Genomic DNA, 18,313 nt, shown 5'->3' with positions numbered 1-18,313 from the left:
TCTGGCTCTGGTACGGGGAGCTGAGCGGGAATGCAACTGACAGGAAAAGCTCTCACAATTACTAATGACTTTCACATTTCCAGCAGCTCCTGCTGAAAAACAAAGCTGTGTGCTCCTCCTCTGAGTGCTGCAGACAAATTCAACACATCTTAAACTTCATGTTAACTTTGGCAACATGCTGACATTTATAACGTTGTGGATTTAAAAAGACATAATTGGGTTAACAGGGACAAAATGAGGAAAACAGATTTGTGTTCAAGCTCACACTCTTACCAGTGAAATCGACTTTTCCATACAGGTCCTGGATCTGAGGGGCTAGGCCAAGTTTGAACAGGTAAAGGCTGTAAAAGAGGACAGAGATGCAATAAATAAAGACATATGACAGAGTACAATACAGGGTTTTTTGCTCAGGCTATACGGTTATACTGTCCTATAATTTCAGTCGAACCGAATTACCAAAAGAAATTGAGGGGAGTAGGAGGGGTTTTAGGGTCGACAGGTCAGACCACACAAATATCAGAATGTCATTTTATCTAAAATGTCCTTTTAGGTCAACATTGTGCTGCCACTCATGTCCTTTTTCTGCTGTGAAGCTGCAGATTACTGAGAGGCAGATGGGAGATAATTCAAACAAATGCAGGGAAATGGTTTGTTGTAATTTGTTTGTTTGCCCGCTGGGACAAAGCGAGGTAAACCAATAAAACCGTGCTGCTATTCAGGAAGTAAAATGATTCTCAGATTAAAAGCTAACAGACATTTTAAAAAATGCGGCTATGTTTATTGTTGAAGAGATATAGGCATGTGGACGAAGCTAACTTCATTTTGAAGAAGCAGAAGAAGGCAGAGGAGGACAGAAAGGAAAATAAGGAATAGAGCTCCTGTCTGGCTCTTAATAGCAGATTTAATATTACAGATGTAAGTAAAACATCATGTTTGACATGAATCCCATAAATTCTGTGAAATATGTTTTGCTTGATACACTGATATTGCTGTAAATCCTCTGATGCTGCTACACAGCTGTACAAGATAAACTACTTTTTTAGACATAAAAAAATTCAAATTCTAGTATAGAAATAACACCAGTTGGACCAACTATGTTGCTTGTTTTCTGTGGTTTTTAATTAAAACGTTAATGAGCACGTTTCTCTGGCAGTGCTGTGCCGTCCGGGTGTTACTGGTTTGTGTTTGGGCCAGTCAACAGCCTGGAACATGGGCACATACAAGCACATAAACACTAAAACCGTGCCTCTGCTCTGCTGGTTGGCCTCTGCATCCATTTTACCTGAGGTAAAATGCTCTATTAAAACAAACTGGTCCATACCTTGTACCACTGAATGCCTTTCTGCTGAAAAACTGCACAGTTCACCTCATAAAAATGTCACAGACTTGAAACATACTCAGACCACAGGGAATAAAGAGCCTGTCAAGTGAGTCGTTTGAGCGCTCACAATCCAGTGAATGAGGAATTGATACGATTTCTACAGCAAACAGTTAAAACACTATCTGTTTTTTGACCCCAACACGGTGTTTTTAATGCTTTTCAGTTTGAATTTGAATAATCTAATCAGTAATCTGATTGTGTTCAACCAACATGCTGCAAGGCCACATACCCAGATTGTAGAATGTAATCAGACAAAGAAAGAGAAAGAAAAACAGAGAGAGTACCTGAGTGCATGTATACAGTAGATGCAGCGTGGCATGTTCTTCCTGTCATATATGTCTGTGGTTTCGGGATAGAAGATCTGAAACACAGACAGGAACAGTAAGTCAATCAGAACAGCACTTTCAGCAGGTCCACGATAGCATGCCAACGTGTCGCAGCATGTGTGCAGGAGTGATTCAGGATATTAGCTCAAACAGGGGGAGTTGCACAATGTAAATGTGCATTCACACGCCCTGACATTGTATTTGTGGCGCAATGGAACTGGAACTTTTCAAGGCAGTTGCTTATATTTTCTGCTGAAGCTGCCAACTGGTGATATTTTGGGCTGATACTCAATTTCTTTTCATGCCAACATAATGACAAGTATTCAGAGTTTCTCCAGAGCAGACATGGTGGAAAGTTCTCAGAAAAGCACTTGTACTATAATAGGCCACTGTTTACTTCTTTCAGGGTAAGTCTTCTTAAGGTCTTAAAGGACCATTTCACTAACAAAACATACACACTTTACAAATCTATTGACCTCTCTTCTGTACTGGTCTCAGATCATTTCACCACAGTGTGAAAACTGACTTGCACAGACTGAAAACCTTGTTTGGGGTAGATAATTCATCACTATAAACACTGTTGGTTGCCAATTATTGTTTGCTAAACAGCAATTCTTTAAGTAAAATGAACGACCAAAACCTTTTAAAGGTTCATGTGAAATGTGAAATCTAACATATTTTTAGAGTTAGAGTTTTCTTGATTGTACTGCAAAGAAAACATTCCTTAATTCCTTAGCATAGTCTCTGCAAGTTTATTTTCATACTATTCTGAAATAAGCTGGCACCAATGGATGCCCTGAAGGCAGGTAATCATTCTAAAACCAATATAATTTAATAATATTCAGGATTAATGTAACAAACTGTATATATATGCAGGTAATGACCTAAATCATGCAAAACCAATACGGTCTGCCGGGCCTGTAAAGGACCAAAAAAAAAAATACTGTTGAACAAATGAATAAATACAAAAATAGAAAGTATTTCTAAAGAATAAACAGAACTTAAATTTTGGTCTTAGGAGCCCCTGGCTGATGGTTTATATTCAATAAAATAAAGATTAGCACTACTCCGACTCTAGTTTCAATTACAGGTATATTTGCATGTGACAGATAGCATTGGTGTATGTGTGTGAGAGACCACAGACGGGTGCTCACCTTTGGCAGTCCCTTCTCTGACATGGCGTTGAGCCACTGGATGACATTGTCTGTGTGTCTGAAATGGAGACCCGTCGCCTGCAAGAGAGAAAGAAAACGTCAGGACACGACAAACACGTAGTTCTGTCCTAAATCAAAGACTCAAATCCAGCCTCATTCCCACTGAGGCCCCATCTTCCCCAGCTTCAGGTTACAACACTGTGTCGATACACACTCCACAAACGCTTGTAGAACCATAAAGATTTCATAGTTACATATCAGACTAAAATGATGGAGATAAGCTCTTCTGTTTACAGCTCCATAAAAGGCAGAAAGCGTTTTGTAGTCAACTTTTGGCTCAAAACACATATGGTATGGAGTCTTTAGAGCATTTGACTGACACTTCCCGCTTTTACAAAAGCTATAAAATGATGCCCCAGTCAAAAAGATGGTTGAAATAGCCAATGCTGTTTCATTTTAGGATTAACAATTGTTGCCTTTTGATACTGGGATTCTATCTTAATTAGCACATTTGCATTTTAGAAACCCTCATGTGGTGGTTCATGGCTCCAAGAGGAGGATCTTTTTAAAAGCAGAACCATCAGGTTCGGTCTTTTACTGGAGAACTAAAGGCTGGACTGCTTTATGACTTGCTGTGTATAGTATCAGCCTGGAAGATTACACTTACTTTATTTACTTTACTAAGTCAGACTCGAGCTGGTGATGTTTTTAACATGATTTGCAATTGTTCCATTTTAATCTCCTTAACAACAGAGTTACTTCAAAGCACATGGAGTTGGAAATGAATGCAACTATACAGCGGTTGTTCCACCACACCACAATGCAGAGGAAATGTTCACCTTGTAACGCGTCTGCTCACGGTCATAGATCTTCTTGAGGGAGACGGTGTGTGGGGCGAAGAAGTTGCCTAGCTTGGCCAGATAGACGCCGTTTCTGAGCCCCTCCTCCAGCTCCGTGGTGGGAGGCAGCTCCTCGTCCAGACAGGCCTCCATCCATCTGCAAGGAGAGCACAGCAGACGCACGTCACATATCACAGTCAGCACAAAGACGCTCATACTTAAATCTATAGCTTCCCCACAGGGATAATTACTGTTGTTAAAATTACAGTACTATTTCATTTTTTATAAAAGCCACAAGACAATCAAGACAGAACTTCAAAGCGATTTTATTCCAACAAGGGAATTCTGGCACTTGAAAATAGAAACTTATACATAATGAAAGATATATGCACATTGTTTAAAATGATAAAATAAAACATTACGGCACAAAGACTCACAAGTGTCTAGTCAACAACTAAGATCTAGAAATGTTCAAGCAGTGTGGCTGCATGAAACTGAAACTGAAAATAGTGTTTGGATTGTGTTTTAATTTCAGTTGCCTGTGGCACAACTTGTCTTGTTCAACACTTCATGACAGGGTACCTAGAAAACTCATGTCCAAATAGCCTCTGTATGTTTTTCTGATTTAAGAAACAATCTTGTATTTTTTGCCCTACTTAGTCTCTTAAAGCAGCAACGTCATCTCTTCAATTTTCATCAATCTCAGTAGTAAAATCCAAATATCAAGGCGCAGCTTGTGTATATACTTAAAGGCTGGGTGTGTAGGATTAAGTGGCATCTAGCGGTGAGATTGCAGATCCAACTGAACCAACTGAAACCCCCCGTCTCAACCAAGCACAAAAGAGACTATGACGGCCACCAAAACCATGAAAAATGTGGCCTTAAGTAGAGTCACTGTTAGTATTGTTTGTTCTGAGATACAGTAGAAACATGGCGGTTCAACATGGTCGCCTCCATAAAAGGGGACCCCTGCTTCCTCTGTAGATAAAAAACAGCTCATTCTAAGGTAACTAAAACACAACGACTCTTAATTCCAGGTGACTATACACTAAAGAAAACACCTATGAATATTATATTCCATTTCTGCCAATAGAGCCTCCTAAATGTTACACGCTGGATCTTTAACACAGAACTATATGAATATAGACTTGGAGATGTTCACGTAGGATTCAAAATTGATGCAAAATGAAAGAAAGCAAACATTTCTTCACTTTTATGAAGCTGTAACCAGTAATTCTATAACTGCTTAGCTTCCTGTTTATCAACTGATTCATCCCTAAAGTGTGTTTGAGATAAAAATAGTGTTATGCCATTGAGTTAAACCTTGCATTAAAAAGGATAGTGGTTAAGATGTAAACACAGAATTGGATCCCTCAGGCATGGATTGCATATCAGTGCAGTACAGCTCGCCTTCATGTTCCCTCTTCTGTTTTCCCATAAGACATAGCACCATTTCATGAATTATTCTGTACCACTAAAACTTGTCTATAGGCTGAAGGCTCTGCAACTCCAGGACAACAAACACCTAACGTGGCATGTGGTAACCTCTCCTCCTTAACACCAAGTTCCCAGCATTCCTCATGTGTGACATTTCATTTCTTTTAGGTCATATTGTGGAGTCACATTCCTGCTATGTGCCTGTGTCAGCTCTGAGCCACAGAGGAGGCCTGCTGAGCTCTCGTACTGGGACAGGCCTGGTGGACTAGATTCCACCACCTCATGTCATCACTGTCTAGTAACTGCAGACAAAACCACTCCATTTTTGTTCCTGAACCCTGCACCCTTGCGTCTCCTTTCACTCAGTTAGATCGATCTGTTCAGAGTTCATCTATAAGGTGTCGCTGCAACTTTCTTCTTCAGTGAACCCACTTTGATTCAATTTGCTTCACTTGTTTCCAGTGACTGATTTCCAAGATTTTAAAAGATATGGGAGCAAGAACTTCAGTTGCAGGCGGGATATGAGCATATAAACACACTGTAGCTACACAGTTCAACAGCTTGTTAAAGAAGCTGTCATGTCTGATCACAGTTACCATGCTTACTTAAAGCCTGTCCAGTCTTGTAGCTGCATTCTGGTCTATTTCTTGCTACTCTGGGTATGAAAATTGCCATCATCTACAGTGGACCTCTCGGTGCAAGTTCACTTGCAGTCAGATTGTGAAGGGATTGACAGCATGACCTTACATTTATGTTAGAGGTATCAGATTGTTGAAACATTTTTGCTCTCTGACTCCACTCAAGCGAGCAAGGCAAAGGGTTTTCTTTTAATACATGGGTTGATTTCAAGGCTGAGTTATATCCAATTACATCCCCTGAGCAACACACATTTAGACAACTGGGTCAGGGGTCAAGAGTTTTTCTCTCTGCAAGCAACTTTGTATGAAAGGGCAGAAAATATAATTCAACTTTATTTGCATATACGTCACATGAAGCTTTTCTTATTTGATTTTATCACTGAAGAAACATCTGAAACTGTAAAATGTATGGCTGGCTATACTACAGTTGCCTTCTCAACCCTTAATGCAACGCATCTTCTTCTATTAAAGATCAACTGCTTCATTTGATAACGTAAACATTATCATTTCCTCCCAGTAATGGACAGTGGTGTCTATCTTGCTTTATTAATGCCTTCAAATATCACCTCTGATTATGGAAACCTTGAGTTTATCGTTAGCTGTGAGGAATTTCACAGTATGAGTGCAGACGGCGTGAGGTCAAACATGGCCTTTTGAAAAAGGCAAACAGTCTCTCTCTTTTCATCTGCTAAGAAAACACTCCCACTCTTCTGTAACTAAGGTCTTTGTCAAGCAACAACAAGGTTAACTATATCCTGGGTAAGATTAAAAGATTCCTTTCCTCCTACAGACAGGCCCCCCCTTACGCACACACATTTGTAGAGGGCCTGAGTACAGTCAGTGAGACTGTACTCAATCAAATCCAATCTAATCTTAACACTAAACCCTAAAATAGAGCCTCATTTTCAGGGATCCAAACGTTTCAATTCCTGTTAGGACATTTGGTCTTCATACAAACACATGAAAATGCATCACACCCACACTCTGCAGTGTACAGGCCAGCTAAGCACCAGCTGAAACAACTTCCCTCCCAGGAAGTCATGACATGGGGTCTCCAGACAGGCCTGCTATTGAGGCCGAGGTGACCGATCCTATGGCGCGAAGCCTGGGCCTGCCAGCCAGGAACAAGCCCCTCCTTTCACTCCACGCTGGAGCAGTGAAAGGCTCCATAAAGACTGCTAACTAATGGCTCTTTTATCAGGGCTACACACCCTTTCCAGGCTAGCACAAACACAGACACACCCTCCACTCAACCAGTAAGAAGATCAGCTATGATCAGGATTTTAGAATGTCAACAGCTGGATTCTAACAACAACCAAAACTTAATGTCAAGTTGTGATTGACACTAAAGGCATGTCTACAATTACAAGCAGAGCCACAAATATGAAAGCATTGTCTGGAATCTTCAGAATTACTCTAGCTAAACAGATAACATGTCAGATGTGACATATGAAGTTAAAAAGCACCCTTTCGGCTATGTGAAGGCTAATGCTACATTCATTTCATACCAGACAGATCTAAATAAAGAGCTGCCAAGTAGATATGTTCACATCACCCAACTAGTTAAGATTGCAAGTTGGAGGTGTGGGAAATTTCTGACTACTATGATATCTCTCACTACAGGCGAACCAGGTTGCAAACATCCAAATAAAATCCAATAAGAACTTTAAAATAGTCAAACAGGCCAATTAAAGAAGAGCCATAAACTGTATTTGGTTTCATTTCTTAACAAACCATGCTTTCCATTTATCTAGTGGGACAACAGTGCTAATGGGGGTAACAATTTGAAAAATAAGTGAAAGTTCCCAAGTTGTAACAATGGGGCATTTTCACATTCATCCTTATGAATTAGGTTGACATTGTGTCAATGAATCAATAAAGAGCATGACTCAGTGATACAAACATGTGAAATCGAATAAGACTGTAGGTCAGTTATAATGTCAACCCAGATTAAAGAAAGGTGTGTAAGAAAAGATTATTGTAATCTGGGAATATAATAGCATATCTTGTGTTACCATTCTGCAGACTAAACTAAGAGGTCACATTTTTAGACTCTGGCTGGAGATTTATGCTACCTTTGAATCAATAATGTATCTTGGTTGTTAGGTCAAAACAATTTGATAACAGAAATCAAACAGTATAGTACAGGAAAACCCCAAGAATCATTATCTGCTCCCTCCTGAGATCTCGTGTCCTGGCAGGAAGCTGAAGTCAGTGCTGAGTTCAGAGGTCAGTCTCATAGGAAGAGGTCTGCTACTGACCACTGTCCCTCCAGGAAGACACACAGTCACCTCGCCAGCAGGCCGTCTCCGGCTGCTGTCGAGGTACATCCTTTGTTGTCCTGCACAAGTTAAACATACAACGCCTTGACTGCTGCCGCTTCTCCTGCAGCATGGCTCCACTCTACTGGGATGAAGGCAGAGTTTTGTCTGTCTGCAGGGGGTCTGTTAATAATGTGTTGTGTGTGCATGGAGATGAATAAACTTCAGTTACATACTTCCCCATTCCCAGGTTTCACTCTGGGCCACAGGCTCTGAGCTTCCGCCGCAGTTAATGTTTAATAACAGATAGCACAAACTTTAATATTGCCTAACAGACCACAAGCATCGTTGTTATAATGTTAAGAGGCATTGTTCTCTTGTCCCTCTTAAGGGAGCGGCCTAATAGGTTTCATTGCCTCATTGTTTAGAAAAGCTAGGTCAGGACAGTAAAGTTACAATCTCAATCTGTGTCTAATGTGCCTCTAGCTGATGTGTTATATTATACACTAGCTAGGTTCATTTAACTAGAGAAACATAAAATGTTTTAAGTAAAACTAACTCAATTTTGTAAGTTAAAAAAAACATTTTTGATCAAGTAGCTTTCATAATATTAACTGAGAATAAGTTAATTTTGTTTTGTTTGTTGTTGTTTTTTTATGTGTACTGTGAAAACAAAATACCTAGTAAAAAGTTATTAATCAGGAATGTTTCTGTAACCTACAAAACTAATAAGTGCCACTTAAAATTACTAGTAAATGCAGCTTAATCAATAATCTTTTTTAACCTAAAATTGAGTTGGTGTTACTTAACTATATATATTTTTGTTTTTGACCTGCAAATGATCAAAACCATGCTTAGAAGCAACGCTCTGATTATGGAAACTGTCATGTCAGCATGTTAGTCAGATGATCTTAACCACATTATGTGTCTAACTGACCATAGCATAACTGGAATTACACACCTAGGCTTCTGTTCAGTCATGCAATTAATTTTAGGCCTCAACACACAGTTTCATGTCATTCTGTTTTCTGAATTTATACTGTAATCAGAAGCTTCACAGAAAGCAGATGGAAGGTGGTTATCCACAAACAGGGCAAATGTTTGGCAAATTGTGGCATTAAAACCCCCAAAACTGCTGAAAATCTCATAAACTCCTATCTTATTGGGTAAAGGAGGTTACAGAGAAACACATAAAAGAATTGACTTTAAAGTGTTTTTTTCTATCACAATTTTTGAAAGAGTTGGAAAAAAAAAACTTAAACACATAAGACAAGATGTTAATTGTTAGTAAGTTGTTTACTCAACACTTCCTGTTGCTGTTTCACAATAAAAACCTTCCAGCAAAAGGAAACAATTATGTCTTTTACTGTGAAGCAGATGCAGAAACTCTGTGTTAAAGTCTCTGGAAGTAGTTAACTATGGGTCAGTTGCAGTGCTGAAATAATCTTCTGGTTCTGGACTGCTTTTAAAATAATCCCGGTACGGATATGATACTGAAAGTAATCAATAAATCCAGCCCATGTTGTTAGGCTAGCAGTAGGTCACGTCCACATTTAGATATATTTCACTGTTTTACATGGTGAACTGTCAAGTGAAGACCCTAATGCCTTAGACCTTACACCAAAGGCTTAGGCAACACATGAACCCCACCCACCATTAAATGCTTCAGTAAAGCCCAGGAAAAAACCCTGATGTACATGTAAATGTTCTTAACAATGCAGATCTGACAAGATGCACATAAAGCAGTCATTAGGCCAAACATGTTAATTTTAGACAACAAAGGGGGGGACTGTCGTATGATGCAAAGCAGGAAAAGGTGAACTGTTCTGTATTGTCCCTGCTGGCATTATAAATACATTTGTGTCTGGAAATGAAAGAGGAGGAAGTGCAGTATGTTTACAGAATAGCTGAAAAGGAAAATGTGTGATGAGCCTTATCTGACATCAGCACAATGTCAAGGTACAGATACTACTAACGCACATTCCTCCCTCCCTCCCACCCGTCCTGTTTCTCTTTAACCACCCACCTCCTCCATTGTGATGATGATCTGTGGCTGTATTACAGAAACCTCCATTTTAAGGCTTACGATAGGAAGAGTCTAAGATGGACATTTTCCCAATTTGGTATTACGGAACCAAATCCTAACTATCTCGAGGAATCTTATTGTATCTTACTTCATCCTATCTTATCTTGGGTTGGGAAGACCTAGCAATCATAACTACCTTTCTCATCCCACCAAGCTCAACGGCATTGTAACCAAAAAATGAATGTGCTTAACTTCTAGGCGGTAGAATTAGAGATAACATATGTAGAGAAACCCAAAGATGTTCTTTTTGGGAAATTTACAACAATGCTGACTCAGGAGATAAAGGTGTTCCACCTGTTGGCTTTTTGTTGGTGATGTAAAAGTAATACAAGAGAAGCCAAACTGATTAGGTCAGCTTAACAGTTATCCCAAAGTTATACCTTTCCTATCTCAAGATAGGAATATTGACTTATTCATCTGTATGGTCCTAACTCTATTGTAATAATGGTAACCCAACCGTTAAGACAGGATCTGCAAGTTAGGACGTTTCTGTAATACGGCCCCTGTGTGTCTAATTAAAGACCGACTTTTGAGAAAAGTTTGGAAGATAAATCTGTGAAATTTATTGGAATCAACAAGCCAGAATTTCCCCTACAATCCGGTGGGAAATCACAACCTCAGTGTAACCCAGCATTTCATGAACACGGCGCTGTTTCACAAGGACAAAGCACAAAGGAAAGGATGGAGGAAAACAAGGAGAAAACTGACAGGAGGGAACTCACAAAAAAGACGAGTGAGAGCCAAGTTGTCCATTACATGCTTTGCTGCAACACTGGAATCTGTGCACCAACTGACCTCGTCCTCTCAGCGCTGGCACTCAAACAAGCAGCTGGACCGACACTGTACTCACTGTGTGAAAGCCAAGCTTCGTATGTCAAAAGGGAGGGAAATAAACAACCACGTTTCCTATTTTCAACAAGGAATGGTTTGTATACTGCAACTAGTTTCACACACTAACACTGACCTCTTTGTGTGTGTTTGGTTAAAACTTGTGAGGAAAACTACAATATTAACTCACGTCTGGTCCACGTACAGTGCAGCGTCCTACAATACATCTCCATCTGCAAAACAAATTATCTTAATATTCTACCATTTTATCGCTACTGTCAGTTATAATTTATATAATTTAGAGCTGAAATAATTATTGCTGATTGTCAATTAGCGGGTATGCTAATCAATTAAAAGTTTAAGTCAGTGATTCCCAATCTGAGGATTGAGACTCCACGAGTGCTCAAAAGATAAATTTGAAGAGCAAGATAGAAAAACAGAATTTTAAAAAAAAAATGATAAAAGCATTAAAAACATCTTGTTTAAGCCTTGAATTTTTCTGTTTTATATGATTGAAACTTAATATCTGATGTTGGGGCTTTGGGAAATTGCAATGGGCATTTTTCTTGTTTCAGTAAACATGATGCATAAATAAGTAAGTAATCATAAAAGAAAGAAGCAATTTGAGTCATTAGTTAACCAGGTTATTGAATATTCATATTTAAAAAAGTGCCACACATAATAATGGTTACTGTAATATTTATGAAACAGGATAAAATGTTTTTAATCATACTTTCATACTTTAACCTTTGCTATTAGTTCCTATTTAGTTTAGTTAGACACATTCTTTTAATAAAAGCACAGCACTATTAATGGTTGTGACCTCTGATGCATTCATCCATTACAGCTGACCTGTGGTGTTAGAGCCATTACTGTCCCCAGCTGAGGTTATCTGAGTGCAAATACCAGCTGAGGGCTGACATACAGAGCTGTAATAACAGAAACCCATACAGGCCTGAGGTGATCAGGTGGGGGGGGCGAGAGTCAGACTCAGATAAAACTGCTGCGCCAGCTCAGCTCGCTACGACTGACAGATTTCATCCCCATGCAAGATTCAAACAGTGTTCCCGGGCCGTGACGGATATCCCAAACCAGAACAGAAACTTGTAGTCTCAGGTTTCACAGAGGGCCAGGTGAGAGGCAGTGGAGGAGGGGCGGGGCCGGGACGCGGTTCCTGCAGGGCCTTTATGGTGCACTGATCCCTCTTCTCTTTCATTCCCTTTTCATTCCCACATTCTCAACTGTGGACTACCCGACTGTGTGAGTCAGGCCTGTTTTCTGGGAGGCCTCAGCAGGTAACACTTACACAGAAACCAAAGTACAGCGTTCACGAGTGTAGACGTGGACCTCAAAAGGCACATTTAAAGCAAAACACTGCTGATTTAAACAGGCAGTTTGTTCAACCAACAGTATAAAAACCAAAGATATTCAGTTTGTTAATACAGAGCTAGAGCTAGGCAATAAATCACTTAAGTTTTAAAATATGCAAAAAAATGTCTGACTAGTAAAATCAATATACAGCTGCTAAGGACTCATCTACTCATCTACACAGAACGTGATGATACATTACAGATACGGCAAAGATACAGAGTCATTTGTAGTTTTTAAAGAAAAAGAATATCAATTAAAATCGTGAATCCAGTGGGGTGTGGACAAAAAAAATATTTTATTTTTAGGGCACGTCATCCCGCCACAGTAAGAGGGTTTCCTGAATTGGACAAAGCATTTTAAAAAGTTGTTTTTAAAGACAGAGAGCCGTATCAGGACAGCCATCAGGATCAGTCATCTGAGAGCAGATCGTATCACCACGAAAATGCTTGAAACACATCACCGTTGTGCCATTGTTCTCATAGTAGCAACACAATGTCGGGCATGACATTACATAATATTTATTGCAGCAGCAGCCCTACACAAGAGGGTTTGGAAACAGGAAATTACAGGCGAATGGCCAAAGCTTCAGGAGGAACTGGGCTGGTCTTTCAGTGAAGGGTGAGAGTGAGAAGATGGCGCTTCTGTACAGCTGATGTAGCAACACACTTGTTTAAAACTGCTGTGATCATCTTTAACAATCTTTTACTCTAAAATGAGAACACCAGTTTAAAGTTAGACTTTTAGTTGTGTGTGGATTAAGTAAGTAATCCTTTTTTTAAATTTATATATTTCACAACATTCTTAGCCCAAACTTCTGCTGCCCAGCTAACACAACACGCTCGAATGTGACAGTGAAGTTTGAGTCTTTCTTGAGGCCTTGTTTTATTGTGGTGGGAGTCAGATGACAGACAGGAAGCCAGGATGGAAGAGTGTAATCTAATGCAGCACTGATATGACAACACTCGACTGTGTAATGGATTAAAGATAAAACAGAGATTATCTTTCTGTTGCTGTGATGGATTAGCTCACTCTGCCAAAGTCGTCTTTTTGTGCAAACAGCTTCTCTTGAGGGAAGATTAAAATGTGGACGATCCTGCAAGCTCCCACACTGGAAGAAAAGTGACGCAAGTAGTGACATGGTGGGTTGAAACTTTGGTTATCATGTCACAACTTAATAAATGGTGGTACGTCTGCACAGTTCTTCCTGTGTCTGTCTTCGTCTGGCAGCTGAAAAGTTGATCCAGTTTTATTACTGTTATTTAGAGCCAACTATTTTGATAATTGAGTCATTTTTAAGAAGAAAATTTCCAAATTCTCTGCTTTCAGCCTCTCAAATGTGACTATTTTCTGTTTTTTTCCACCTCTATGGCATTAAACTGAATATCTTTGGGTTGTGAAAAAAAACAAGGCATTTGAGGACGTCACTTTGGGATTTGGGAAACAGTAACCAACATTTTTCACCATTTTCTGATATTTTATGAACCGAACAACAAATTGAGAAACTGATTAATTGATAATGAAAATGATCTACTTGTAGCCTACAGCAGCATGTGAAGGGTCACACTAGAGTATTTAGCTATGACAGTAGCATGGTAGAGTTAATGAGGTTTGGTGAAGCCGCCTTGGTTTTTAGGACGAACAACGGTTTCTAATAAGCAAACACACAGACACGCAGGTATTTCTTTCCCAGGAAAAGGGAGTAAAGTTTGGACAGAATTCCCAGTAAAGATGGGGATCTAAATTCCCAGTATTCAAGCTTACTCACTACTTCAGAATGTTATAGAGCACCCAGATTTTATTAAACTAGTCTGATCTTGAAGTTTTAATGCATTTTGGAGACAAAACAAATACAAAATGTAACCCCACAAATCAAAAAAAGTCCAAAAGATTTCCACCCTCATATGTTACCTCACTGTCAACGGTCGATGATGTAACCCAATAAAAATACCAGTGATATTTGTCTCTCTCCCTCTTCTCAGGGAAAATGCTCATCATTCTTTGGTGTCAGTTACACTTTGATACGAAGGGCTGAAACCTCTTTAAAAGACTTTTTATTTTCACTTAAAACACGTTTATTTGTCAGAGGTGGCATATCTGTTGCTGTCAGACCAGATTGTCACACAAACAAACACACATACACACACACTGTTACTATGACCTAACGTCAATGGACTGCATGTCAAACCAGTGCCAAGAAAAAACTGAGTAAATAAAACACCAGCGTGTTGTCAGTCAGTGAGAGTGAGGAGGAAACCTGCCAACCACAGGTAAACTCTGCTGTCACTAGGCAACGCTCACTACACCCAACACACAAACACTCATACATGACTGTACTATTCTGATGAAAACTCAAACCTGCCATGCAAATCAGCTTTGTTCCCAAATAAGGTCATATTCAGAGTCAGCTAAATCTACTTAATATGCAGTGTATTTCCCTTTTTGTCTCATACTAGATGCATTTCAGATATGACACACTGTAACCCCTTTTCCTGTGCAAATGAAAAAGTAACTGTTCATGATCATCTATTGGCTGTAATTTAATTATCCCATTAATTTATAATATTTTTACCCCCCATTAGCGGACGATAATGTATCTGCACCGATAATTATTGTGCATCCCTAGTTGAAGTCATACTGAACCAAATAAACAAAGGCACATCATTGCCTGTATATAAAGATTGACGTCAAATTGTTCCCAAAGACCTTTTCTGTAATTTTAGGCTGTTATCACGCTGATGCTGAAGTGTTGTAAACAGTTACTCAATGCTATAACGGTTTCAGATCATGATTGACAGCTGAGCCCTGCTCATGATTGAGTCGGCTGGATGTACAGGCGGGACTTTGCTACCACAGCTCCAACCTCAGTCACTATCGCTGGTACATAATAAATAAGTGTTGTCGCGGTGATTCTGGGATCTTAAAACAGATGTAATCTTTAAAACTGGATGCCATCCATCTGGCTTGTATGGCTTGTTAATCAAACTGTAACTGTATTTTTCGAAAGAAACCCAAGAATCAAATCAAGCCAAGTCACAGTACCTCTGACAAACTGGCACACAGTTACCCACAAGAACACCGCAGACACAACATGAGGTTAAATACTGGAAGGAAGCTGACATTGTAAAAATAGTTTCCAGTCATTTATCATTTATCTGCTCAGAAGCACGCAAATCTAAATTTGAATAAAAGTATGATGTAGAGGCTAAAGGTACCTTGACCTCACTACACTTTTATTCAGAACAAAGGATAGCAACGGTACAAAAAAAGCCTCATCTGCTTTGTTTGTGGGAAGAAATGGAAAGTTCAAAATTCACCTACCAGCACCTCTAAAGCTCGGCAAATATCACAGTATGACCCGTTTGTTTAATTCATACAAAAAAAAACTGTCCCACACATACCGCCCCGTAATAAACTGCGACCAAGCTAAGCTAGCTAGCTTCATATTTACATGACAGTACTACCAATCTTTTCATTTTACTCTCAGCAAAAAGTTAAATAATGTTTTCCCCAGAATGTCAAACTATTGTTCAACAGAAGAGGAAAGAGAACCTCCCTACCCATTCGGGACAAGGCTGGAAATAAGAACTTTTGTTTAGTCGGTAAAAATATCTGCCATCCTATGACAATGAAACATTTTGAGGCTTAAACAAGGCCTCTTTAGGACAGAAAATGAGCTTTAATTTACTTCTGGATTCCAAAACCCAATTGGACCATGAACTTAATGACTTTCAAGGTTGTTTTGTTCAAACACAAGGACTCAAAAGTTTCAAGAGAGACGTATGGTATATATGTGTAATTTGGTTAAAGTACCTTCAAGACCATTCATTTTCAAAAGTGCATATTTTTTCTCAAATCCTTCAACTTTCATGAAATTCCATGGTTATAGGGAACCCTGTCATTTCACACATTTACACAAAACACTAATTAGACACCAATCTAAGTCAAAAAGCTCTGTGTGTGCGCTGTAAATAGACCTGAATGTGAACCACACTGCTCTGTATTTCTTCCCACCGCAGTGACAGAGGGCGGATCACAGATAGGGACCATCAGTGATGTGGTAAATGAAGAGCATTTGGGGAGTTAAGGTGGGAGGAACGGGAGGGAGGATGATACTGTAGCTCTTTCAAGCAGGCTGGCACTTGTGCTGGAGTGAATCCATCTGGTTTACCATTCAGCTCTCCCTCTAAAGCGTCATCACAATGCCTCACACTGTTTAGCGCTGTCTAAACAAGGACTCTTACAGATTTACTGCTGTGGGCAGGACAGAGGAGGAGGGAAACACAAACACACAAGTTCCACTCCAATCAGTTTCTACAGGCCAATATTTTGATTTTGCACATCAGCATGTGTCCACACTAATTCTACTGCTGATATTTGGATTGTGGTTTTGTTTTAGTTCCAACTGACAAATACATTTTATATATTTTTGTACTTTTTACTTACTTACTTAAGCATATGTTCTACTTCAGTGTATTTCATTGTGGTTTCTGTGTTTCCAGGTTTGTTCTACATGTTACATGTTGCCGTTCTACTTTGTTTCAGTGGTTAGAGAAACTTTTCACTCTGGAAGACAGTAAAGTTTTATTTTACTATATTGAATCACACCAGGTCTGTTTTACGAATTGATCCGAAAGGATTCATTAAATATTTTGAATTAAAACGAATGTCAAGATTGTTTCTAAAATGCAATGTGTGCATGGCATCTAGTTTATTGCCGCTTGGGTCTAATTTTAAAAGTTGTGTCATCAACATTTTAATTCATGCACCAGTTCATTAACAAGTTAATAGTTGAGATTCTTATAATATGGTTACATCACAGGAAACCAGTAGGTCCAGTAAGGCAACAACACGAGAAACACGAGAAACACGAGGTCAAACAATCACACGGGTTGCAAAGAAAACCCTCATTTTAACCCTATTAGCACCTGAAACTGAAAGTGAGCACACCTGAAATATCTTACCATCCTCCAGAGCCCAGAATGCTTCTACTGAAAGGTTGAACCAGGAAGTTACTCTACACAACGTAATAGACATTTACATCAGACAGATGGTGCAAACATTTTTACAACTTGTCTGGCCCAACTACAAAAGTAAGAATTGAATGGCAAAAAAAAAAAACACCAAGTCACAGTTAAACAAAGCTGCGTGGCAGGTTTTCTGCATCTGTTCAGGAACTCGTGAATATCTAATAATATTCCACTTTCACTCAGCTGTCACCGTGCTGTCAGACCGGGGTGGAATCTGGTTCACCTGCAGATTCAAAATTCCTCAGCTACGCCCCAAAATAACGACGTCACCCACTGAAAACATCTGCTGAGTGACTGATTTATAACCAGCTTTACTTCACTGCACACGCAGTGACAGGAAACGAAGGAGAGACAAATGTAGACGGTGTGTGATGTCAAAAGCAGTCACGACATCCTGACTTCAAACATTATGTCTCATTTACCATCGGCGGATCTACTGCGAAACCACCTGAAATGGTCTACTGTGCACTGATGTGATGAGGAGGGAATGTGCAGTTAGCGACGAGCACAGATCAATAAAAACGAGTACCGTACTGAAAACATGTCCAACTGCATTCCCGGGGAGGCTGAAGCAGCAAGCCAAAGAGTGAAAGACAGCTGAAGAGAAAGGAGTTTAATTTGTGGAAAGAAATGCAGAGAATAAACATAAATGAGGCTCATCAAAAAGGAAACTGCTGATGTGATTAGTCGGTTGGCAATTTCTGATAATCAATGAGTCATCTATCAAGTAAAAATGCCCCCAAAAACGCTGATTCCAGTTTACTCAATGTGATCTGCTTTTTTCGGTTTTATGCATTTTGTAAATTGAGTATTATTGGTTTTGGATAGGGCTGCAATGATTATTCTCATTAGCGATTAATCCGTTGAAAATTTTCCTCAAATCTTTTGTTTTGTCTGCAACCTAAAGATGTTCAGTTTGCTGTCAAAATATTCACATTTAAATAGCTGAAATCAGAAAATGTGAA

General features: G+C 39.4%; 1 protein-coding gene across 1 annotated transcript in view; it reads right to left on the bottom strand.

The window, feature by feature from the left end:
* The window catches only part of iqgap1 (IQ motif containing GTPase activating protein 1), a 45,156-nt gene that overhangs the window by 19,078 nt on the left and 7,765 nt on the right, over positions 1 to 18,313 (bottom strand). The window contains exons 3-6 of the mRNA XM_035682466.1: positions 3,701 to 3,857; positions 2,862 to 2,939; positions 1,666 to 1,742; positions 274 to 341 (exon numbers count right to left, since the gene is read on the bottom strand). Of these exons, the coding sequence (XP_035538359.1) occupies positions 274 to 341; positions 1,666 to 1,742; positions 2,862 to 2,939; positions 3,701 to 3,857 (380 nt within the window). The remainder of the gene's footprint in view (positions 1 to 273; positions 342 to 1,665; positions 1,743 to 2,861; positions 2,940 to 3,700; positions 3,858 to 18,313) is intronic.

This window comes from Morone saxatilis, unplaced genomic scaffold, assembly GCF_004916995.1.
Source record: "Morone saxatilis isolate NCDOM2014 unplaced genomic scaffold, NCSU_SB_2.0 Contig11, whole genome shotgun sequence".
Classification (NCBI taxonomy): Eukaryota; Metazoa; Chordata; class Actinopteri; family Moronidae; genus Morone; species Morone saxatilis.
This window is presented reverse-complemented; position numbering and strand designations above follow the sequence as displayed.